Raw genomic sequence first — 26,591 nt, 5'->3', positions numbered from 1 at the left:
CTGAGCAATCGGGGGAGAACGGCCTCAGTCAGGGAGGTGATAAAGAACTCGATGGTCACTTTGTCAGAGCTCCAGCATTCCTCTGTGGAGAGAGGAGAACTTTTCAGAAGGGCAACTATCTCTGCAGCAATTCACTCAGTAAAAGGCACATGGTAGCACACCTGAAGTTTGCCAAAAGGCACCTGAAGGACTGGAGGGAAAGTTCTCCTCGCTTCTGCCAGCCACAACAATCCAGTGAAACCAGGTTAGGATGAAACTTATAGAAACATTTGCACCTGAAGGAGTTTCAGGCTATGACAAAGTTCTCTGGTCTGATGAGACAAAGGTTGAACTCTTTGGTGTGAATGCCAGGTGTGCTGTTTGGAGTAAATCAGATACCATCCCTACAGTGAAGCATGGTGGTGGCAGCATCAAGCTGTTGGTCTGTTTTTCAGCAACAGGAACTGGATTGAGAGAAAGATGAATGCAGCAATGTACAGAGACATCCTGGGTGAAAACCTGCTCCAGAGCGCTCTTGACCTCAGACTGGGGTGACGGATCATCTTTCAGCAGGACAATGACTCTAAGCGCACAGCCAAGATATCAAAGGAGTGGCTTCAGGACAACTCTGTGAATGTCCTTGAGTGGCCCAGCCATACCTGAATCTGACTGAACATCTCTGGTGAGATCTGAAAATGGCTGTGCACTGATGCTCTCCATCCAACCTGATGGAGCTTGAGAAGTGCTGCAATGAGAAATGGGCTAAACTACCCAAAGATAGGTGCACCAAGCTTGTGGCATCATATCCAAGAAGACTTGAGGCTGTAATTGCTGCCAAAAGTGCATCAACAAAGTGCTGAGCAAAGGGTGTGAATACTTACGTACACGTGATTCTTTTCTTTGTTTTATATTTTTAATAAATTAGCAAAAAATTCTAAACTTTTTTTAATGTCGTTATGGGGTGTTGTGAGTAGAATTTTGAGTGGGGGAAAAATGTACTCCATTCTGGAATAAGGCTGTAGAATAAAATGTGGAATATGTGAAGCTGTGTACGTCAGCCTCCATTAGTGCTCCACAACCAAACAGTTGGTGGCGGTAATGCACTGTGTCGGTTTGCAAGCCGCCATGAAGACAGAAGAAGAAGATGATGACGATCCTGTATCGAGTTGTGCTTCGAGCATAAACATTTTCTTAGTTTAGCCTCGTGGAGTAACACGTGCCGCCTGAGGTATTTGTCAGTTAGAAAGAAGTGATAGCTGTTATTTGCAATTGTTTTAGTCGTCAAGGAATTTGTTAATTACGGTTAAAGACGAGGAAGAAGCAAAAGTTATAGCGTAACTCTGCTCAGTTTAGCTAACATACTGTGTTCGTTGTCGGCTTTAATTTGGCGATATGAAAGGAAAATTGAAGCAGAAAAGGAAAAAGGTCAATGCGGTGTTACAGAAGTACAAGGGGGCGGTGACTGATTTCGTTAAAAGTGAATGTGGCGATGGAGAAGCAGAGAATGACCGCAGTTTCAGAATTCTTAAAAAGAAAAGCAGAAAAGAGCTGCGCAAGGAGAAGCGAAAAATGAAAAAAGCCAAAATGAAAAGTCATTATGAAGGCAAAAAGAGTCTCATTTTCCAGCTTGGTGATGAGGAACTCTCAGTAACAGAAGCTGAAAAACGAGCACAGACCAAGAAAAAGAATGTGTCAGAGACACAAGTGTCTGAAAAACCCGTGAGAAAGTCCACTGCTGCTCCTAAATCACAATCCAAGAAAACCAGCACGTTTCAAGAAACAAGAAAAAAGGCACTTTTGGAGGCAAATGAGGAGGAGGACAGAGAAATAAAGAAATTAGAACGCTGCCTGAAATTAAACAGGAGAAAAAACAAAACTAGTCTCCCCCAGTCCTTTGTGGCTGATGGTTTGGATTACATCCTCGGTGTACTTCATTCTGGCTCACCCGCTGTTGGGATGAACAACAGTGACGAAGACATGGATGTCGCCAAAGAGAACTTTGAAAAGCTGGAGAAGAACGACTCTCAGTTGTCAGATGAGGATGAAGAACTAGGAGGTGACTGTGAGAGTGACGGAAGCGATGAAGAGCTTGAAGATGAGGCTGATGATGAGGAAGAACTGAAGGAAAACCAGGAGGAGAACCACGATGGACAGGTTCAGAGTGACACAGATGCTTCAGAGGATGAGGGTGATGAAGATGTAACCAAGGAAGAGTCTGAATCCCCTCAGCCAAACGCATCTGGGCCAGTGACAGGAATTGTGAGTTCATAAATATGAAATATTTATCTAACATTGACACTAAATGTGACACTGCATTTGTTTAATGACATTTCTCATCTTCTGATGTGTAGGTTTCTTCTGTAGTAGGCAAGTACATGCCACCTCACTTGCGTAACACTGGAGGTGATCAGCGTAAAGCTGAACTTGAAAAGCTGAAGCGGAACGTAAAAGGCCTGTTGAACAGGTAACAGATTATACACTAAACCCGGTAATATGCTATCTGACGATGTGGCGCTAAATGTGCATTATGGGTCATTCTGCGTCAAATTGATGACTAATGTGTCAACATCTCTCAAATTTTTATAAAATTTATGGGATCATTGGGATTCATGAGTAATGCACATAACTCCCGTGTTTTTGCCAAAAAACAAAATGTTAGTTTATGATACTTGACATCAGGAAAAAGTGTCGAGGGTGGGCGGATTATTTTTTTTTCTTCGAAACATGTACATACAACATCATTTCAAACCTGAAAAATGACACATACATGACCTGCATTCCAAGTGAGGAACTGAAAATATCATATTCAGGGAATGCTGTTGAAACCATAAGCTAATTTTGAAAGACATTTGAAGGATACACCTTTCGATGGTTCACATTTTAAGGCTTCAACTTGTTGTAACTTTCTTCTAGTTGATGCTCTGAGAAAGATGTTGTAGACCTTGAAAAGAGCTTTTAAATAACACCAAACTCAGCTCTCTGTCTGCTGTATCCTCTGAGATAATGAGATTTAAGTTTGTGCGAGTTCGCTAATTAACTGAAACTTTGTTACCATGTATCTTTAATTAAGAGGACATGAGCAGAAATATGAGCGTTCTTGGTATTAACCATTGAGCTGCATATACAGTAGTGTTCAGAATAATAGTAGTGCTATGTGACTAAAAAGATTAATCCAGGTTTTGAGTATATTTCTTACTGTTACATGGGAAACAAGGTACCAGTAGATTCAGTGGATTCTCACAAATCCAACAAGACCAAGCATTCATGATATGCACACTCTTAAGGCTATGAAATTGGGCTATTAGTAAAATAAAGTAGAAAAGGGGGTGTTCACAAAAGTAGTAGCATCTGCTGTTAACGCTACAAACTCAGAACTGTTATGTTCAAACTGCTTTTTTAGCAATCCTGTGAATCACTAAACTAGTATTTAGTTGTATAACCACAGTTTTTCATGATTTCTTCACATCTGCGAGGCATTCATTTTGTTGGTTTGGAACCAAGATTTTGCTCATTTCCTAGTGTGCTTGGGGTCATTGTCCCATTGAAACACCCATTTCAAGGGCATGTCCTCTTCAGCATAAGAAAACATGACCTTTTCAAGTATTTTGACATATCCAAACAGATCCATGATACCTGGTATGCGATATATAGGCCCAACACCATAGTAGGAGAAACATGCCCATATCATGATGCTTGCACCACCATGCTTCACTGTCTTCACTGTGAACTGTGACTTGAATTCAGAGTTTGGGGGTCATCTCACAAACTGTCTGTGGCCCTTGGACCCAAAAAGAACAAGTTTACACTCATCAGTCCACAAAATATTCCTCCATTTCTCTTTAGGCCAGTTGATGTGTTCTTTGGCAAATTGTAACCTCTTCTGCACGTCTTTTATTTAACAGAGGGACTTTGCAGGGGATTCTTGCAAATAAATTAGTTTCACACAGGCGTCTTCTGTCACAGCACTTACAGGTAACTCCAGACTGTCTTTGATCATCCTGGATCTGATCAATGGGTGAGCCTTTGCCATTCTGGTTATTCTTCTGTCCATTTTGATGGTTGTTTTCCGTTTTCTTCCACGTGTCTCTAGTTTTTTTTTGTCCATTTCAAAGCATTGGAGATCATTGTAGATGAAGAGCCTATAATTTTTTGCACCTGCATATAAGTTTTCGCTGTTCTTCTGAACAATGTCTTGAACGTCCCATTTTCCTCAGGCTTTCAAAGAGAAAAGCATGTTCAACAGGTGCTGGCTTCATCCTTAAATAGGGGACACCTGATTCACACCTGTTTGTTCCACAACATTGGTGAACTCACTGACTGAATGCCAGACTACAACCCCTGGCAAAAATTATGGAATCACCGGCCTCGGAGGATGTTCATTCAGTTGTTTAATTTTGTAGAAAAAAAGCAGATCACAGACATGACACAAATCTAAAGTCATTTCAAATGCCAACTTTCTGGCTTTAAGAAACACTATGAAATGAGGAAAAAAAATTGTGGCAGTCAGTAACGGTTACTTTTTTAGACCAAGCAGAGGGAAAAAATATGGAATCACTCAATTCTGAGGAAAAAAATTATGTAATCATGAAAACAAAAGAACGCTCCAACACATCACTAGTATTTTGTTGCACCACCTCTGGCTTTTATAACAGCTTGCAGTCTCTGAGGCATGGACTTAATGAGTGACAAACACTACTCTTCATCAATCTGGCTCCAACTTTCTCTGATTGCTGTTGCCAGATCAGCTTTGCAGGTTGGAGCCTTGTCATGGACCATTTTCTTCAACTTCCAAAAAAGATTTTCAATTGGATTAAGATCCGGATTATTTGCAGGCCATGACATTGACCCTATGTGTCTTTTTGCAAGGAATGTTTTCACAGTTTTTGCTCTATGGCAAGATGCATTATCATCTTGAAAAATGATTTCATTATCCCCAAACATCCTTTCAATTGATGGGATAAGAAAAGTGTCCAAAATATCAACGTACACTTGTGCATTTATTGATGATGTAATGACAGCCATCTCCCCAGTGCCTTTACCTGACATGCAGCCCCATATCATCAATGACTGTGGAAATTTACATGTTGTCTTCAGGCAGTCATGGAACGGCACCAAACAAAAGTTCCAGCATCATCACCTTGCCCAATGCAGATTCGAGATTCATCACTGAATATGGCTTTCATCCAGTCATCCACAGTCTACGATTGCTTTTCCTTAGCCCATTGTAACCTTGTTTTTTTCTGTTTAGGTGTTAATGATGGCTTTCGTTTAGCTTTTCTGTATGTAAATCCCATTTCCTTTAGGCGGTTTCTTACAGTTCGGTCACAGACGTTGACTCCAGTTTCCTCCCATTCGTTCCTCATTTGTTTTGTTGTGCATTTTTGATTTTTGAGACATACTGCTTTAAGTTTTCTGTCTTGATGCTTTGATGTCTTCCTTGGTCTACCAGTATGTTTGCCTTCAGCAACCTTCCCATGTTGTTTGTATTTGGTCCAGAGTTTAGACACAGCTGACTGTGAACAACCAACATCTTTTGCAACATTGCGTGATGATTTACCCTCTTTTAAAAGTTTGATAATCCTCTCCTTTGTTTCATTTGACATCTCTCATGTTGGAGCCATGATTCATGTCAGTCCATTTGGTGCAACAGCTCTCCAAGGTGTGATCACTCCTTTTAAGATGCAGACTAATGAGCAGATCTGATTTGAAGCAGGTGTTAGTTTTGCGGATGAAAATTTACAGGGTGATTCCATAATTTATTCCTCAGAATTGAGTGAGTCCATATTTTTTTCCCTCTGCTTGGTCTAAAAAAGTAACCGTTACTGACTGCCACAATTATTTTTCCTGATTTCTTATAGTGTTTCTTAAAGCCAGAAAGTTACCATTTGAAATGACTTTAGTTTTGTGTCATGTCTGTGATCTGCTTTTTTTTCTACAAAATTAAGCAACTGAATGAACATCCTCTGAGGCCGGTGATTCCATAATTATTGCCAGGGGTTGTACTATTATTGTGAACACCCCCTTTTCTACTTTTTTGTACTAATAGCTAGGGATGTCCCGATCCGATCACGTGATCAGAAATTGGGCCCGATCACGTGGTTTTAGACTTGATCAAAATCGGACATTGCATCCCGATCAGGAATCCGATATAAATTTTATCCTCATTATTTTGATCACCGCTATTTCAGGCTCATTATTTCAGATTAATGGGCCTTTCACGTGTGGGACACGTTGCTTTTTAGAGGCGTCAGAAGCGTCGCTTTAGCTCGGCTTTTGACGTGACGCTTCTGACGGGAGCGCACATTGCCACTTGTTGGCAGGCTGACGCGGTCAAAGTTCAACCCAATCTTTTTTTTTTTTAATTGAACAAAAGAAAAAACAAGTTCAGCCGGACAAAGGTGGTGGGAGTTAGCCGCGCAAAGTTTCTTTCGCAGAACTGCTGTTTGTGTGTTTACGCGCTCAGCCTGGACGCCTCGATGGAATGACAAGAGGATGATGGACACTTTCCCACCGAAACACTTGCTCAGTCATCCCTCCATGCACAGCAGGACCCGGTGCTGACCAAGTCCTCAGGACAGATCTGTCATCTGATTAACAAAAAGAAAAAACAAATGGTCCTGTGATCGTTTGTCTGCAAAACGGTGCGAGAGATGGTGTGCACGAGAGACGTGCGCACTCATCACATTTAGGAGCGCGTCTTAAAGAGCTTCCATCTTCATTCACGTTCACTGCGCTGCTCTGAACTTGTTGAACACTGATAAAGCATCAGAGGGGCACACTGAGGACTGTCAGGACGCAAATGTAAGTTGTTTTTTTTTGTTTTGTTTTTTTTTTTTTACTTTTCAAGTTGACTTTTGAACTTTTGGCGCTCTGAGTTGTGACGTAGCTTCACGCTGTCCAATAGGAACGACGCGTCAGGCCAAAACACGGAAGACTAGTGGCAGAAACCACTGATCTGTACAAATGGTAAATGGACTGCATATATATAGCGCTTTTCCATCTGCATCAGACTCTCAAAGCGCTTTACAATAATGCCTCATTCACCCCGATGTCAGGGTGCTGCCATACCAGGCGCTCACTACACACCGGGAGCAATAGGGGATTAAAGACCTTGCCCAAGGGCCCTTAATGATTTTCCAGTCAGGCGGGGATTTGAACCACAGATCAGTGCAGAAACCATGTGTCTGAAGAAAAATCGTTGGAAATGTTTTTTGTTGTTGGTTACCTCAAAATTTCTGATTACTGTTTAAAAAGTTTAGAATACTTGTAATTAAAATAGCTAAATCAATAAATGGTTCTTTAAAATCCTTTCATCTATAAATTAATACCACCTGTTATTTCAGATTAGATCATTTCTTGTTTAACATAAGGAACCTTTGACATTTATTTTTAGACAAATACAATAGCATGGAAATTTGTACATTTTTTAAGTCTGGTAGATTATTACTTGATTGTTCAAGCTACCTCAAGAAGTGCACTGTTTAAGTGATAAATAATAAAATAAGGTGATTAAAATGAAATTATTATATATTTAGCATTTGTTCATTGTTCATTCAGTTTTTTAAAGTATCGGATCGGGACTCTGTATCGGGAGATACTCAAAATCAGATGACTCGGAATTGGATCAGGGCCAAAAAACCTGATCGGGACATCCCTACTAATAACCCAATTTCATAGCCTTAAGAGTAGGGATGGGTATCGAGAACCGGTTCCTTTTGGGTATCGTTAAGAAATGATTCGATTCCCCCGCTAAAACCCTAAAGAGCATATGGCTCTTACTTACCTTTTTTATATTAAACCGACCTGTTATGGTCTTCTGAAACAGTTGATAGATGTATTTTATAACTTAAAAACGGGACCGATGCTAACACGGTAGCATGTCTATGGCATTTTCAATGTTAAAATTAGCATTAAGCAGTTGCAGCTGTCAGCGTTTGTTGCCGTAAGAGTCAAATGTATTATGAATTGTAATATTTTTTAAATTTATTTTTGTTTATATATTAATAATAGCAAGAACAACAATAATAGTAATAATAACTAATCTAATGATTATATACAATTTTAGAGAAAGAGACACAAAGAACCTGAATAAAAACACAACAGAAAATATAAAACCAACTAACAATGAACATACATAAATAAATAAATACATACATACATAAAGAAATAAATAAGTGTTTCCTGTCAACACCTAGTGATTCTTACACCTCCATTTCATCCCTGTCTTATTTAAGTTTAATGACAGTTTGTTTCGGTCAAACCATATTTTTGATGTGTTAATTTCTTCAGTGATTTCCTCCAGAACTATCTGCCAAACTAGAAACTGCTGCATCCTAGTAAGAGCAGAATACTACTGGAATGAATCTGAATAAGGAAAGTTGGGTTTTTTTCTCACCTAAATGGATGCTGCACTCACTTCAGTTTATTGTCTGGAATAGTCCCAGATTGCATTTCAGAGCTTCTAGAATTCAAACATTTTGTACACGTGGTGTTGGGGGGTAATTTTGGGTTTCAGCTTTTTTTGTTTTTCACCACTTTCATCCCTGAATATGTGAAATCGTGAGTCACTTTTGTGCGGATTAAAGTCACTAACTGGGACTCCTGTCTTGTTGCAAGAAAGAAACGAGAATCGTCCTCCATTCTGTTCACACAGCTCCAAATGCTGCGTGGCTCTCTGCCGAGTCCAGTTAGAACAATAGAATCCAGTCAGAATTAATAACTTCAGAGCGAAACACTGTGTTTATTTTTATTTATGTCCAGAGATCAAGGATACAGTGACCAATTTCATATTTATTTACTTTAAGACTCAATGAAATACATAGAAAACCTGTAAAACCTACTTTTAGTACAAAATTCACAAGAGGTATCGATAAGGGAATCGATAAGGAATCGGATTGATAAGCAGAATCGATAATGGCATCGATACCCATAAAATCTTATCAATACCCATCCCTGCTTAAGAGTGTGCATATCATGAATGCTTGGTCTTGTTGGATTTGTGAGAATCTACTGGTACCTTGTTTCCCATGTAACAATAAGAAATATACTCAAAACCTGGATTAATCTTTTTAGTCACATAGCACTACTATTATTCTGAACACTACTGTATGAAACCTAGAGTGCGCACTCCTTATACCGCTAATGTAACACTGCCGTGCCTACATGGGGGTGTGGCCGCCACTACGAAAGATGGCAAAAAGGATACCCATATGTGCAGCATGCATGTTGAGTGAACAAAATTTAACCAACTACATACATAAATGTAATTTTTTCAAGACAAAACCTAACATTACTCATTGAAGAAATGAATTAAAACTTTATTATAACTCTTTATCATTGATTAATCCAATATTGCTTCAAAACTAGTTTCTTTATTCGACAAATTTGATCTGTAAATGTTCGGTTGCCCTATATTTTCTTTTCTTTTTTATTATATGTAAATAATATACAATGTTATTATATTGTATATTTATGTTCTTTTACTTTTTAATTTTATGTGTGCAGATATTTCAAGATTTTGTACAGTACCTGTTTTGTTTGTATTTGATGTATAAATAAAAAACAAAAAACAATGGGCTCACACAGACCGACCGTAAATGCCATACCTACCTAATTTTGGTCCGCTTTTTAATTAAGATGTTATTAATTAAATTAGAATAAAGAGTTCAAAGTCTTACCTTCCTGGCAGAAATAGCAAGGCTTTGGAATCATAGCACCCGGGCATAACGCTGAGGTGGACACACACTCCACCGTGCATCATGCAATTCAAATAAATCCACGGATAAATTCTCATGGTGTCGTTGTCCCAAGATCCTAACATGAAGTTTTAAGCACACTCTGGAGTCGACGTGGGATTAAAGAGTGTGAATGCATAATCCAATTCAAGTAAAATCCGTCCAAGTAAAAGTCCATATCCAAGTAAAATCTGTCTGAAAACACGACAGCAGCACAATCACACAGTATCACTGGTAGCATTGATCTGTGCGGTAAATACTGCTTTCTGCCCTCTGCTGAAATGGCTGCACATGCTCCTTGGCGGCACACGGCCAGGCTTGACTCTTCCCTCGAGCTTTCATATATGTAACTCTATAGGTATTACTCATCATTGCTAATCATTCTGCATACATTTTAAAAATTCTGAGAGATGTCTACAAATTCTTTGTTCACTGAACACAGAGTGAAACTTGTGGTAGGATTGCAGAGAGCCTCACACTGTATGGATTTACTGCAATGGGTTTGTTTTTGTGGGGTTTTTTGTTGTTGTTGAGAACAGGCTGCAGACAGTAGTTCAAACATGTTTGTGTGCTGTTGCTTGCATATTATTACAGGCAGAGTGTCACACAGGTGTGCATATAAACACATTTCATCTGAGCAAAACGGGATAATACAAAAGAAACAAACCAATATAATGACACGCTGTCTTGTGGCAAAAGTCCACGAGAGTTTGACAAAGAATGTGTGTGAAGTTGAGATGAATGTTTTCTTTTGTTGAAACTCCAAACGAGGGCAGCTGAAAGAAAGAAAAAAGCTGCATGTCCTGAAAGGACCTAACTTTCAAGGTTTGAGCATGAAAGTGTCCACACCTACCTCTGATGCTTATTAACAAACTATAGCAAGGACTTGTACCAAGTTTCATGAAATTCCTCTTAAAAATGTGAGAGGAGTTGATTTCAGAATGTAGGCACCCAAGGATAAAACTGACAGTCTAGATTTGTTAATCAAGAGCCATAACTCAACTGGAATGATGCGATAATATGCATATTACCAACCTATAAATTCCCCCTCAACGTGTGAGAGGAGTTGATTTCCGAACGCTTATACCCTTTTTGACAGAGACGGACGGAAATCGCCACAACGTAATCCTGCTTCGGGTCTTTGGCCAGCGGGGATAAAAATATTTAGCGCTCAAAACACTATTGCAATCACACAGCGTATAATTCATTCCCACTGACTTATTAATTAGAGCACAGAAGATAAATAAGTTTGGTAGTGTGTACTATGATCATTTGTAAACGGTGAACAGCTTGTATGGTTTATTAATGTTACATGAAATCTGTAACTTTTGTTTTCATGTGACAGAGTGACCCCCCCCCCCCCCCCGTCTCTCACTCTTCCCCCTCCTCAGTACCCCTTACTCTTACCCCTCCTCTCTCCTTGGTTCAGACGGCATCTCTGCTGTTTAGTATTTTCTTGTCTGAATAAATACAGAGCTTTTTCGAAGCACAAAGCCTTTAATCTGTAAAATAAACCATTAATTTCTGAATGTAATCGCAGCTACGGACACAGGAGGAGCTGTGGATTATTTTATGAAGGATTTTGATGAAGTTATTTTCTTTTACTCAGACGAAGAGCAGCGCTGCTTTCAGCTTCACAGTGCGTGAAGGCGGAACTTGGCAACCACTGAGTCGCTACATCCAGCGCTGCAAAAATAAACTGTCGTATCAGCATATTGGCTGTATAAATGGCCGATACCAATATCTGCAAAAATGCTGAATATTGGCGCTGATAATCAGCCAGACTGATAATCAGTCGACTCCTACTTTAAATGTTAAAGTACGTACTTAACATTTAAACACCTGGTGGATTGATTACTAAATAGTGTAATAGCACTCTATTAGTTGTTGTTTACCCCGTTCTATGATATTTTGATAAGTTGCGATGCACTGATCCTTTTGTTTGTTTGTTTTTAAAGGTTGAGTGAACCCAACATGGCATGGATAAGCAGTCAGCTGGAGGAGCTGTACATGAGCTGCAGCAGAAAGGACATGAACGATGCACTCACCGAAGTACTGTTAGCAGCCTGCATCACCCCGAACCTGATGCCTGATAGGTTACTGATGGAGCATGTTCTACTTGTGAGCATCCTCCATCATGCTGTAGGATTGGAGGTAAATACAGAGTGTTTACTTCAAAGAAACTGTAAATGGACTGCATTTACATAGCACTTTTCCATATGGTGCGGATCCTCTTCACACTTTAGAAAGATGCATCATGTTCACCCGTTCTCTCTCACTCACACACACACACACACACACACACACAGTGATGCCAGCATCCTGCGGTGAAAGGTGACCAACTGCACACTGGGAGCAATTTAGGGTTTTAGGACTTGCTCAAGGGCATCTTATGGGAATCGCCCTGTCTGTCCACAAGTTTTTTTTTTAATTATTAATATTTTTTATTATTATTATCACTCCCCCTCTAGCTGCCACCTTATCGTGGTGGGGGAGTTTGCGTACCCAGATGATCCTCGGAGCTATGTTGTCGGGGGCTTTGGGCACCTTGTAGGGTCTCCCAAGGCAAACAGGTCCTAGGTGACGGGTCAGACTAAGGGCAGTTCAGAAGCTACCATGACCAGTAAAAAATCAAGGACTGAGACGTCGCCCGGTATGGCGGAGCCGGGCCCCACCCTGGAGCCAGGCCTGGGGTTGGGGCTCGCGCCTTAGCCCATGGGGCACGGCCGGGCTCAGCCCGAAAGAGCGACGTGGGCCCGCCCTCCTGTGGGTTCACCACCTGCAGAGGGGGCCATGGGGGTCGGGTGCAGAGAGGACTGTGTGGCGGTCGAGGGTGGGTGGCTAGACCTCTTCAAATTAGACCTTTTTCATCAAACTTATGCAAACTGATATTATTCCCATTCTCCAAGGTCTAACTTAACTAAATATACCAGTTACTTTGATCTTGGACCTTGGCTATGCCTGCCTCAAGAGCCATGCAGTTTTTTCAAAAACGCTGCAAAATTCGGGATATTATGTCCTTCTTTTCTTTGTAGCTTCCCAGAGGTTAATGCTATAGCATTGAAAGTGGTACCAAATGCAAGCTAATAAAATTGTCTTGCATATGGTGTCAAACACATGAACACCTGTGTAAATTTTAACAAATTTTAATGCACAAACATGCATATTTTTGATGCTTGGAAAGGATGACATCATATGATACATAACTTTATCTCAAAAATGTTACTCTATAGTCTATACAGCTTTACTAAAGCTGTATGCTGCGTCAAACTCAGTGAACGTCACATGACAAGTTTGACAAGTAAAAAGCCAAATTATCACCAAGTAAACAAAATCATAAATTTCACTGGAAGTAATGAGTAAAATATTCAGTTACAATGAGCCAAATGAAACTGAATATATTAGCACTGCTATTAAAACAAAACATGCATTTTAATATTTTGCATTAACCTCCAGGAAACAATTATACACTGAACAAAAATATAAATCCAACACTTTTGTTTTTGCTCTCATTTTTCATGAGCTCTATAGTCTATAGTTCTATAGTCCATACAGCTTTACTAAAGCTATATAGACTATAGAGTAACATTTTTGACATAAAGTTATGTATCATATGATGTCATCCTTTCCAAGCATCAAAAATATGTATGTTTGTGCATTAAAATTAGTTAAAATTTACACAGGTGTTCATGTGTTTGACACCATATGCAGGACAATTTTATTAGCTTTCATTTGGTACCACTTTCAATGCTATAGCATTAACCTCTGGGAAGCTACAAAGAAAACAAGGACATAATATCCCGAATTTTGCAGCGTTTTTGAAAAAAGTACATGGCTCTTGAGGCAGGCATAGCCAAGGTCCAAGATCAAAGTAACTGGTATATTTAGTTAATTTAGACCTTGGAGAATGGGAATAATATCAGTTTGCTTAAGTTTTATAAAAAAGGTCTAATTTGAAGAGGTCTAGTCTGTGGCCCGGCGGCCCGGTCACTCACAGCCCTTGGCTGTTGGGACGTGGAATGTCACCTCACTGGGGGGGGGGGGGGAGTCTGACCTTGTGCGGGAGGTTGAGAGATACCGACTAGAGATAGTCGGGCTCACCTCCACGCACAGCTTGGGCTCTGGTACCCAACTCCTGGAGAGGGGCTGGAAGCTGGGGTTGCATTGCTTATTGCTCCCCAGCTCAGTTGCCATGTGTTGGAGTTCACTCCGGTGAATGAGAGGGTTGCGTCCCTACGCCTTCGGGTCGGGGATAGGTCTCTCACTGTTGTCTCGGCCTACGGGCCGAGCGGCAGTGCAGAGTACCCGACCTTCTTGGAGTCCCTGGGAGGGGTACGAGATAGCGCTCCTACTGGGGACACCATTGTTCTCCTGGGGGATTTCAAGGTCCATGTGGGCGGCGACAGTGAGACCTGGAGGGGGGTGATCGGGAAGAACGGCCTCCCCGATCTGAACCCGAGTGGTGTTCAGTTGTTGGACTTCTGTGCTAGTCACAGTTTGTCCATCACGAACACCATGTTCGAGCACAAGTGTGTCCATAAGTGCACGTGGCACCAGGACACCCTGAGCCGGAGGTCGATGATCGACTTTGTAGTCCTATCATCTGACCTTCGGCCACGTGTCTCGGACACTCGAGTGAAGAGAGGGGCTGAGCTGTCGACCGATCACCACCTGGTGGTGAGTTGGATCCGCTGGGAGCGGAGGAAGCCGGTCAGACCTGGCAGGCCCAAACGTATCGTGAGGTTCTGCTGGGAACGACTGGAGGAACCCTCTGTCAGCGAGGTCTTCAACTCCCACCTCCGAGAGAGATTCTCCCAGATCCCGGGGGAGGTTGGAGACATGGAGTCCGAGTGGACCATGTTCTCCACCTCCGTTGTCGATGCGGCCGCTCGTAGCTGTGGTCACAAGGTCTCTGGTGCCTGTCGCGGCGGCAATCCCTGAACCCTGTGGTGGAAACCGGAAGTAAAGGGTGCTCATGGGAGTTCGCCCAACCAGTCCACATGTGCTTTGTGGATCTGGAGAAGGCATTTGACCGTGTCCCTCTGGGCACCCTGTGGGGGGTGCTCCGGGAGTACGGGGTCCGGGGCCATAGCCCTTTGCTAAGGGCTATCCGGTCCCTGTACGACCGCAGCAGGAGCTTGGTTCGCATTGCCGGTAGTAAGTCAAACCTGTTTCCAGTGCACATTGGCCTCCGCCAGGGCTGCCCTTTGTTACCGGTTCTGTTCATTATCTTTATGGACAGAAATTCTAGGCGCAGCCATGGTGTAGAGGGGGTCTTGTTTGGGAACCACAGAATCTCATCTCTGCTGTTTGCGGATGATGTGGTTCTGTTGGCTTCGTCAAATCAGGACCTTCAGCGTGCACTGGGGCGGTTTGCAGCTGAGTGTAAAGCGTCCGGGATGAAAATCAGCACCTTCAAATCCGAGGCCATGGTTCTTGACCGGAAAAAGGTGGTTTGCCCTCTTCAGGTCGGTGGAGTGTCCTTGCCTCAAGTGGAGGAGTTTAAGTATCTCGGGGTCATGTTCACGAGTGAGGGACGGATGGAGCGTGAGATCGACAGACGGATCGGTGCAGTGATGCGGTCGCTGTATTGGACCGTCGTGGTGAAGAGAGAGCTGAGTAGGGGGGCAAAGCTCTCGATTTACCGATCGATCTATGTTCCGATCCTCACCTATGGTCATGAGATTTGGCTCATGACCGAAAGAACGAGATCGCGAGTACAAGAGGCCGAGATGAGTTTCCTCCGCAGGGTGGCTGGGCGCTCCCTTAGAGATAGGGTGAGGAGCTCTGTCACTCGGGAGGAGCTCGGAGTCGAGCCGCTGCTCCTCCACGTCGAAAGGAGCCAGTTGAGGTGGCTCGGGCATCTTTTCCGGATGCCCCCTGGACGCCTTGCTGGAGAGGTGTTCCGGGCATGTCCCATCGGGAGGAGGCCCCGGGGAAGACCCAGGACACGCTGGAGGGACTACGTCGCTCGGCTGGCTTGGGAACGCCTTGGGGTTCCCCCGGAGGAGATGGGAGAGGTGTGTGTGGATCGGAAGGTCTGGGCAGCTTTGCTTGAGCTGCTTCCCCCGCGACCTGTCTCCGGATAAAGCGGAAGAAAATGGATGGATGGATGAATGGATGGAATTATTATTATCATAAGCAAAATTGGGTGGTAGATTTCATTGAAGCTTCACACAGTGGTAACACACCATCTGAAGATGTGTATGAAGAAAGTTAATTCCAGTCTAACGCCGTCAAAGGGAGATCATTGGGTTGTTTTTTTTTTTGCACATCACATTTGTCAGTTATGTGTATGAGCACACCTGTTCGGCTTTTCAGTACGGAGGCTGACCTGTTTACACAAGTTATTTAATCAGAAATGATTCATGACCACCATTGTATAATAGATGTAAAACAACTCATCTGGCAGAGCAGGGAGTATCATTTTGTGACGACTCCCTGAAGACTTAACAGTATTCCCTGAAAACCCCCTTCTGTCTGATCATTTCTTAATAACATTTACATTTACTCTGATGGACTACCCAACAGTGGGGAATAAGTTTCATTACAGTAGAAGTCTTTCAGAAAGCGCTGTAACTAGGTTTAAGGATATGATTCCTTCTTTATGTTCTCCAAAGCCATATACCAACACAGGGCAGAGTAGCTACCTAAACTCTGTGAGTGAGATAGATTATCTCGTCAGTAGGTTTACATCCTCATTGAGGACAACTTTGGATGTTGTAGTTCCTCTGAAAAAGAGAGCCTTAAATCAGAAATGCCTGACTCCGTGGTATAACTCACAAACTCGCAGCTTAAAGCAGATAACCCGTAAGTTGGAGAGGAAATGGCATCTCACTAATTTAGAAGATCTTCACTTAGCCTGGAAAAAGAGTCTGTTGCTTTATAAAAAAAAAAAAACCTCCGTAAAGCTAGGACAGCTTACTACTCATCACTTATTGAAGAAAATAAGAACAACCCCAGGTTTCTTTTCAGCACTGTAGCCAGGCTGACAAAGAGTCAGAGCTCTATTGAGCCGAGTATTCTTTTAACTTTAACTAGTAATGACTTCATTACTTTCTTTGCAAATAAAATTTTAACTATTAGAGAAAAAATTACTCATAACCATCCCAAAGACATATCGTTATCTTTGGCTGCTTTCAGTGATGCCGGTATTTGGTTAGACTCTTTCTCTCTGATTGTTCTGTCTGAGTTATTTTCATTAGTTACTTCCTCCAAACAATCAACATGTCTATTAGACCCCATTCCTACCAGGCTGCTCAAGGAAGCCCTACCATTAATTAATGCTTCAATCTTAAATATGATCCATCTATCTTTATTAGTTGGCTATGTACCACAGGCTTTTAAGGTGGCAGTAATTAAACCATTACTTAAAAAGCCATCACTTGACCCAGCTATCTTAGCTAATTATAGGCCAATCTCCAACCTTCCTTTTCTCTCAGAAATTCTTGAAAGGGTAGTTGTAAAACAGCTAACTGATCATCTGCAGAGGAATTGTCTATTTGAAGAGTTTCAGTCAGGTTTTAGAATTCATCATAGTACAGAAACAGTATTAGTGAAGGTTACAAATGATCTTCTTTTGGCCTCAGACAGTGGACTCATCTCTGTGCTTGTTCTGTTAGACCTCAGTGCTGCTTTTGATACTGTTGACCATAAAATTTTATTACAGAGATTAGAGCATGCCATAGGTATTAAAGGCATTGCGCTGCGGTGGTTTGAATCATATTTATCTAATAGATTACAATTTGTTCATTTAAATGGGGAATCTTCTTCACAGACTAAGGTTAATTATGGAGTTCCACATGGTTCTGTGCTAGGACCAAGTTTATTCACTTTATACATGCTTCCCTTAGGCAGTATTATTAGACAGCATTGCTTAAATTTTCATTGTTACACAGATGATACCCAGCTTTATCTATCCATGAAGCCAGAGGACACACACCAATTAGCTAAACTACAGGATTGTCTTACAGACATAAAGACATGGATGACCTCTAATTTCCTGCTTTTAAACTCAGATAAAACTGAAGTTATTGTACTTGGCCCCATAAATCTTAGAAACATGGTATCTAACCAGATCCTTACTCTGGATGGCATTACCCTGACCTCTAGTAATACTGTGAGAAATCTTGGAGACATTTTTGATCAGGATATGTCCTTCAATGCACATATTAAGCAAATATGTAGGACTGCTTTTTTGCACTTTTAAGATTAGGCTTAAAACCTTCCTTTTTGCTAAAGCTTATAGTTGGGGCTGGATCAGGTGACCCTGAACCATCCCTTAGTTATGCTGCTATAGACTTAGACTGCTGGGGGGGTTCCCATGATGCACTGAGTGTTTCTTTCTCTTTTTGCTCTGTATGCACCACTCTGCATTTAATCATTAGTGATTGATCTCTGCTGCCCTCCACAGCATGTCTTTTTTACTGGTTCTCTCCCTCAGCCCCAACCAGTCCCAGCAGAAGACTGCCCCTCCCTGAGCCTGGTTCTGCTGGAGGTTTCTTCCTGTTAAAAGGGAGGTTTTCCTTCCCACTCTCGCCAAGTGCTTGCTCACAGGGGGGTCGTTTTGACCGTTGGGGTTTTTCTGTAATTATTGTATGGCTTTGCCTTACAATATAAAGCGCCTTGGGGCAACTGTTTTTGTGATTTGGCACTATATAAATAAAATTGATTTGATTTTGATTTGAGCTTGGTCACTGATTTCTTGTTTTGTTAAACTTTTAACATGTATAAGTTTTAACAAATGTAATTAAGCATGGTCACTTTCTGGCATATTTATGTATTTACAACCAGTGTGACATTTTATATATTGAATGGATGTTCATCATTAATCAGATCATCCAATATCAACATGAATCTTATGTCTAAATTATTCTCCTTTAATAATTTTGCAGGTTGGAGCTCAGTTTCTGGAGACAGTCGTGCGAAGGTTTGTTGAGGTGTACAACAACCCTGGGGAAGGCAAAGAGTGTGACAACCTTATTGCCATTGTTGCTCACCTCTATAACTTCCAAGTGGTGCATTCCTGCCTCATCTTCGACATACTAAAACTTTTTGTCGGAGTCTTTACCGAGAAGGACATTGAACTGGTCTTGTTTGTGCTGAGGAATATCGGGTTTACTCTAAGGAAGGATGATGCTCTGGCTCTGAAGGAGCTCATCACTGAAGCTCAACGTAAAGCCAGTGAACTGGGTTCAAAGTTTCAGGACCAAACCAGGGTAAAGTACTAGCAGCTAAAGTAAACACAAATAATTTAACTTAAATAAGTAACCTTTATAGTTAAGACAAAGTCTATATCGAATGTTAAATACAGCATTGGGTGATGTATCTCTTCAAATGTTTAAAGTTTTGGAAGTTTGTCCAATATTTTGAAACTCATCCTCAGGTTCGTTTTATGTTGGAAACCATGCTGGCTTTGAAGAACAATGATATGCGCAAGATCCCTGGTTATGATCCAGAGCCTGTGGAGAGACTAAGGAAGTTGCACAGGACTCTGGTAGGCAGTATTTTTAATTTTCTGTTCTGTTGTTTTGTAAGCATATCATTTGTGTTGCATTCAACTTGTAAATCACAAATTAAATGTCATAAAATAAGCCTCTGAAAATGTTGGCAGTTTGTATTTATCTGACTCATAGATCTTGCTAGCATTACAACCGAGTAATGTCCGTTGCGCTGCTGCCTGAAAACATTACGCTGCAGTTGGGCTGTTACGTTGTTTTTGAAGGTGTGTAGCGGGAAAGTTATAATTTCTGTACATTAATTGTCGACCTGCTGCTTCTGATTCATAAACAGCAGATCTGCAATTTATTCATCAACGTTCGTCAAACCCATTTAAAGATGTCAATTGTGACTCATCTTTCTGCTGATTAAAGTCGCTAACTGGGACTCTTGTTGTGGGCAAGAGATGAGAATCGTCCTGTTTCACACCAGACAGTCTTTATTTGTTCATAATTCATATGCTTTTTTTTTTTCACGGGGCAGCGCACGTGAGGGTTCTCTGGTGTGGACTGGAACATTAATTCTCCTGCTTCGCCAGTTTGTAAAGTTAAGTTACGGTCCCTCGTGTAAAGGAGAAAAAAAAGTAACATCCTCCGTGTGTTGTTGTGGGACTGACTGGCTACGTTTACATGCCGTTAATATTCGGGATAAGGTCAATATTCTGGTTTCTGAATCATTAGGAATAACATGTTTACATGCTTAAGCAGACAGAGTTACTCCTGTATACATGGTCATTGGTATCATTTGGAAATATCCCCTTCTAAACAGTGACGCACGTCTTCCACCGGTGCTTGATTTGGTTTGGCGTTCGTGCAAATCCTGCTTCGTGTAACTTTTCAGCCACCTTCTTGTAAATGTCTCCATCTCGATACTTTCTACCGTCAATAAAAGACATTATATTCATGTCTTTCACGATACTAACGAAGTACTCGGTTTCCTCCTTGCTCCAAAAGTGTGGTTCTGTGCTGCCGCGTCTTGATTTCGCCATGCTTGTTTACTTCTGCTTCTGTGGTGTCCGGTGGGTTGCGCGCGCCGCATACAAGTAGTTGCCGTACTCAAAATACCAAGATTCCTTGCGGATAGGACATGCGCAGAACACAAAATAATGTTCCTTTCTATGGGGATATTCGCATTTATATGACCTGATATTCGGGTTAGAAAAGGAGTAACCCAGGGGTCATATTCAGGTTTTTAAAAACCGGAATATGAGCATATTCGGGTTTTTGCGGGTGTTTACGTGGTTGTGTGCAACCGGGTTATTGCTAATATTCCAGTTATGAAAGGGTTATTGGCTGCATGTAAACGTAGTCACTGATTAAACATCCTTCCTCCTAATGGTGCACAGCTCTCTTTCCAAGTTGGAAAGATATTCAGAGATTCTGGAATCAGTAACTTCAAAGTGAATCGCCATTTTAAATCAAATGATATCTCTTTTCAAGCGTCGTAATACAGACAACAAACTACAACCGATCAAAACTGCTCCCCCCACCCCCCAAATGAAACGTCCTCCATTTTTTTATGAATTATATTGATCTTGACATGGAGGTGGCTGTGAGACCGCAGCTCAGGGGCCGTCAACAAATTACCACGGTGATAGGAAATGCTTTGATTAAAAACTCAATGTCACATTTATTGTTTGTAGTGTCACCAAACTCACATCACACAAGAAACTCCCTCTGGTTGTACTACAGCACTGGGGTTGGATAAAGATACTATTATATAATTTCAGCAATATTTTTTTCAATAGATTTGAAAAAACATCCAAATAACGTTTTATTTATATCTGTAGTGCCACCAAACTTGCATGACACATCAGTGAACTACCTTTGGTTGTACTACAGAACTTAGATGGGGAAAAATAAACTTTTACATCCATCCATCCATTTTCTTCCGCTTTATCTGGAGTCGGGTCGCAGGGGCAAAGCCACCCAGACCTCCCGATCCACACACACCTCCCGCAGCTCCTAATTTTGGAATTTTTTTATTCCAATAAATTTTTAATAAAATCTCTAGCTTTTTATTTATTGCTTGTAGTTCAGCCAAACCGCACGCATCAATGAACTCCCTCTGGTCATGCCGTTTACTAACTCCTCACCAACGAAATTGCCCCGGTACTGGTAGTAATCCTGTGATTTTATGCAGCAGGATTCCATCCTTAACAGACTCTGAGTAATGTTTGATGTACTACTCACCTCAAGAGTAACTGATTACAAATAATTTTAAAAGTAATTTCTTGTGAAACTCAGATCCACCGCAGTGCAGGCGGCACTGACGTGAAACTAAGAGTCTCCCTGCAAAATCTCCTGGCAGCAGAAGATGTGGGTCGCTGGTGGATTGTAGGTTCTTCGTGGAGTGGTGCACCCATGATCAATGACCAAGGAAATACATCTTCAAAGCAGATTGATGGTCAAGGACAGGTAGAGTACAGAAAGCACAGAATACCACAGTAGTGCAGCTTTGTACCTCTGCATGGAAATGTAATTTGTTGATACTGTTACTACTATTGGACAGAAATCCACAACTCTAATGAACATGCTCCATTCCTTCTGACCTAAGCAGTGCGTAGACTTATAAAATATGAGCAGGTCAGTGAGTTAAACTTTTTCATTATAAAATTTAGCACAGAAGAAGTTAAGATTATTCATGCAATTATATCTGATAATTTGTGGCTATAGATTTTATTAATAAGATAAACTTTGGTCTTACGGAAAAAAATTAAACTTTGAGGTTTTATCAGCGAAACATTGTTATGGGTCAGTCTACCTCAGATCACCAGATTTCAGAAAATGTTCCTGACTGAACATCTCATATTTGTTTCATACTTTCAGAAATTAATGTCATGAATGCTGATAGAGAGTGGTTAATTTTAGCACTATATCTCTTTGTTTTTGAGACTTGCTTTTGGGCGGTGTGATTCTGAACTTACTGTACAAATGTGTGCTGTAGTTTACAGTAAAGATCTGAGTCTCACAAACACACACACACACACACTCTTCCTCCAATTCAAGTCCCAATATCTGAAAAACTAACAAAGATACAGTGGTAAAATTTTAAACACTATTTATTGGTAAGAATGACATCATTTTAAAGTATGAAGCAAATCTGAGAAAGTCAGTTTGGAAGCCTTCAGTGATATCACACTTGTGTGTTAGCAGTCCTGTTAACCCTCAGGCGAGACATGCTGACAAATTATACCTTATTTGTAGACTTTCTGCCGCCTGATTGTTTTTTTTTTTTGCTTTTTTTTTTTTTTGCTTTTTTTTTTTGCTCTCTTTAAGGTGCGGCTCCATTCAGAAGTGGAAGTGGGGGTCTTCTTCTGCAGTGGTCATGAAATATACAAGATCTGTGAATCCACCCCATCCCCTCCCCAGCCAGCCTCCTGTCCTGGACACCAGCATGGACCCCCAAACTTTCCTGTATATTTGTATTGTCAGTTGTGTCGGTAGCATGGCCCAAGCAGAGGGTCACCCCTTTGAGTCTGCTTGCTTGAGGTTTCTTCCTCAAATCATCAGAGGGAGTTTTTCCCTTACCACTGTCACCTGTGTGCTTGCTCTAGGGGTTGGTAAGGTTAGACCTTGTGTGAAGTACCTTGAGGCAGCTTTGTTGTGATTTGGCACTATATAAATTAAATACATTGAATTGAAGCGAGCGAGTGGGGTAATTTATGACCCCAGTTATATAGTTTTGTGCACCGTTTTTCTAGTTTTAATTGGAAAAAAGTTTCCTACCATGAATTTGTGAATCTGTTTGTCCTGCATTTGTTCATAGAGTTTTGCAAGGATCGACCAATCTGTGTGCCGAGTATAATCCAAAATTGTGCGGCGTCACTTATAACCCCAGGAAGATCTGTGATTTTTGGCATTATGGCTACAGATGGTGTTGTAATTTGCCAACTCTATTCTTTTTATTGTTTTGCAAGGAAGCATGGCCAACAGACCTAGAATAGCAAGATTTACAGTTGCACTGCAGCATTGAGACTGATGATGGCCAAGGATGGAGAATGAAAAGGATGATGGGCAAATATATTAGAGAGTGAAATAAATATGAAGAACCCTAAAACAATCATTTATGTAGATGTATTCCAATATAAAGTCAGTGGGGTCATAAATAACCCCACTCAGTCATATTAGTTGCTAAAATAACTTGATTGCTTGAGGGTTAAAGAAATAAAAACTTTGTTTTGATGGAACCCCAGTTTTATAATGAAATAAATGAATATTTTCAAAAAGTGACACTGTGTAATCAAGTGGTTGTGTATTTTGCAGCAGAAAGAAATTGTGATATAAAGACTTAGAATGCACGATTGCTGTCAAAATGCATCAAACTTTTCTCCAAGAGGCAGGGGACAACCCCACCCACACACCCCTATTGGTCCGCACTCTGTAAAAATGTTGATAATTGCAGCCTGCTCAAAAATAAAATATCTTGGTAGGTTTATAACATTAGCATAATCTCAATGATCATGATTCAAGGCATTTGAGATGGGGCTTGTCAAGGCAGTTATGTATACACAGATGGATAAAGAATGTGGTGCATCGGGTGCCTGCTGTCCAGCGCTCATATATTCATCTCATGCAAGCTCAACCAGCAATGAATAGAGAATATTTTATAGGTATGCTCGTGTATCAGCATTTGATGAAGGCTTGTATTAGCCAGTAATGTCAGGACTTTATTTTTTTATGTATTTTTTAACTTTAAACTTTTTAAAAAGCACTTTATTTTCCATTTGGTCTTGCTCATGAGCAAAACCTCTCTGCTTCAGTTTAGTGCCAAAGTATTAGAGCTGGCAAGGAAACAGAGGATGAACACTGATGTAAGAAGAAATATCTTTTGTGTGCTCATGACCAGCGAGGATTACCTGGATGCATTTGAGAAACTCCTGAGGTTTGTTACGCTCTATGCCCACCTCTCTGTCCTTTTCTGCATTTGTTTTCAGAAAAATACAATGTTCATTAAAGTGCTTTGTTTCATTCATACTTTAAAAATGTTTTGTTCTTTGTGAAGGATGGGACTGAAGGACAAACAGGAAAGAGAGATTGTCCATGTTCTAATGGACTGTTGTCTGCAGGAGAAAACCTTCAATCCCTTCTATGCTGTACTGGGAGAAAAATTCTGTTCCCACGACCGACGCTTTCAGGTAGTGCACCTGGAAAATATTGTATCTTCAAATGTGAATTAACTACATACATGTACAATCAGTCCCAGATAACTTTGCTGTGAAACAAACCATGTATGTACATTAGCTGCATCTTATTGATCAGGTTTTCATTATTTTTAAAAGTATGATGGACTGTCATCAGAAGTGCAACAAGAAATATTTCCCTTAAGATGATCATAAAATCCAGCTTAAGAACCTTCTCTAATTGAAGCAGCATTTCTCAAAAAAAAAAAAAAAAACTTAAAATACAGACATTATGATTGTAACTTGACTTCCATTAAAAAAAAAAAAAATTCTTTGAAGCATGTGGTTTTTTTTCCTAAAGGCACACTCGCAAAGTTAAGCTGCTCCTGAACCTTCAGTCGGAACCATAAAGTATTTATTATTATTACAGTTGTTTGTTTGGGTTTTTTCCCTTCATCGTGATACATAGCTCACTTTTTTTGTTGGTTCACATCCCAGTGACCCTTAATTGGAATAAAAGGGTATAGAAAATTAATGAATTAATGTTGTGGTGAAACCATGTGCTCGTTCACCAAAAACAATTCCATTTTTAAAGGTCAAAGGTAGTCACAACAGTTACTTACAAAGTTGGGTGACGTCTACAACATAAAAAAACATGGCCTAGCACTAGTAACATTGGCAGTATCTATTTATGTTTATATATAAAGCATCAAATAAGTTTCCCAATTAGTAATTTTAGTCCTGCTGACATAAACGTACTGTCAAACAACACAAAGGAGAGTGAAAGTTATTTGATCAGTCCTGTCTCTTTGTACAAAATATCAATGTTTATTTTTGGGAGCCTCTTTTATTTCGTATCTATGAATTATGACACCAGAAAGATCTGTTAATCTCTACACACGTACGTCTTGATTCATGTTCGTAGATGTGATTCAGGAAAGAGTCATTGTCTGTAACGGGTTTTGACACAATGAAATGACAAGCTCTCACTTCGTGGATCACAGGCAGTGTTCTGGTGTATGTCTTGAAGACAAACCTTACAATGAGGAGCAATTTAATATTGAACTAGAAGCACTCAGAGTGCAAACCTCCACCAAGGCCATAGGGTCACTGACCCTAAAGAGATTCCCTCCTTGGCACAGTGATCTATTCAACAATTCAGTGTTACAACCAAAACTATGATACATACACTTTTCTTTCCTGTATATTTGACATTCTTGACCATGAAAACACACCACTAGAACTTGGAATCACTTTTATGTCTTTATTAGTTCAAAAGCTATTGTATAAAACGATTTTTTCAGTAATGGCGGTTTTCTTCTGGATCTAGCTCCATAACATTTGATGCTACATCAAATCTGATGACACCTTACTGAATCAGTACAGATTCAGCTACAATTTGGTGTTAGTTGTGCATCTCTAGCTTATTTGTCACCTCACACTGATACATTTTCTATTTTCCCTATATTTTTGCATTTTCTCGATCACCAGATCCGGAATCAGGATCCGGTCATCACCAAACTTTGTTGTTTGATAGAACATTTGACTATGTTACACCCTAAATTTTTTCAAGCCTTTCTGCCTTGTTTTTGTGGAGTTAGAAACTAGAATGTCAAAATTCCCCCTATCCCGCAATGGTGAAGAATCCTTTAAAAAATTCTTGGCTCCGGATCGTGATCCAGATCACCACTAAAATTTAATCCCAACCACTCCACAAAATTTCATCAAAATCTGTTAAAAACTTTTTGAGTTATCCTGCTGACAAACAGACAGACAAAAAATTCTTTTTGCCTCTTTCTCTAAAATTGTATATAATAATCATTCGATTATTAATATATAAACAAAATAAATTTAAGAAATATTACAATTTGAAACAAATGCACCGGAACGTGATGACAGCTGCAACTGCTTAATGCTAACTTTTAACATTGAAAATGCCATAGACATGCTAACTCGTTAGCATCGGGATCCCGATCGTGATCCGGATCACCACTAAAATTTAATCACTTGTTCCTCTTGTCATTTCCAACCACTCCACAAAATTTCATCAAAATCCGTTCAAAACGTTTTGAGCTATCCTGCTGACAAACAGACAGACAAACAAACAAACGCGACCGAAAACATAACCTCCTTGGCGGAGGTAATTACCCACTGGATGAGTGTGACCACCCAGTTTGTTAAACTGTACGTGACCTGCAGACCACCTCAGTACTGTGGGAGAATCTCACACCTCTCATGGCTGACATTATGTGACTCAA

The 26,591-nt window shown here is 40.7% G+C and overlaps 1 protein-coding gene across 1 annotated transcript in view; it reads left to right on the top strand.

Annotated features, from left to right (window-relative positions):
- The first annotated feature begins 1,124 nt into the window (after positions 1-1,124).
- The window catches only part of nom1 (nucleolar protein with MIF4G domain 1), a 28,526-nt gene continuing 3,059 nt past the window's right edge, over positions 1,125-26,591 (top strand). Inside the window, exons 1-8 of the mRNA XM_034168255.1 lie at positions 1,125-2,238; positions 2,331-2,443; positions 11,672-11,867; positions 18,608-18,931; positions 19,099-19,209; positions 21,458-21,628; positions 23,974-24,095; positions 24,216-24,348. Of these exons, the coding sequence (XP_034024146.1) occupies positions 1,372-2,238; positions 2,331-2,443; positions 11,672-11,867; positions 18,608-18,931; positions 19,099-19,209; positions 21,458-21,628; positions 23,974-24,095; positions 24,216-24,348 (2,037 nt within the window). The 5' untranslated portion in view covers positions 1,125-1,371. The remainder of the gene's footprint in view (positions 2,239-2,330; positions 2,444-11,671; positions 11,868-18,607; positions 18,932-19,098; positions 19,210-21,457; positions 21,629-23,973; positions 24,096-24,215; positions 24,349-26,591) is intronic.

Source organism: Thalassophryne amazonica, chromosome 1 (genome assembly GCF_902500255.1).
Source record: "Thalassophryne amazonica chromosome 1, fThaAma1.1, whole genome shotgun sequence".
NCBI classification, from domain to species: domain Eukaryota; kingdom Metazoa; phylum Chordata; class Actinopteri; order Batrachoidiformes; family Batrachoididae; genus Thalassophryne; species Thalassophryne amazonica.
Note: the sequence above shows the minus strand (reverse complement) of the source record. Positions and strands in the feature narration are given on the sequence as shown.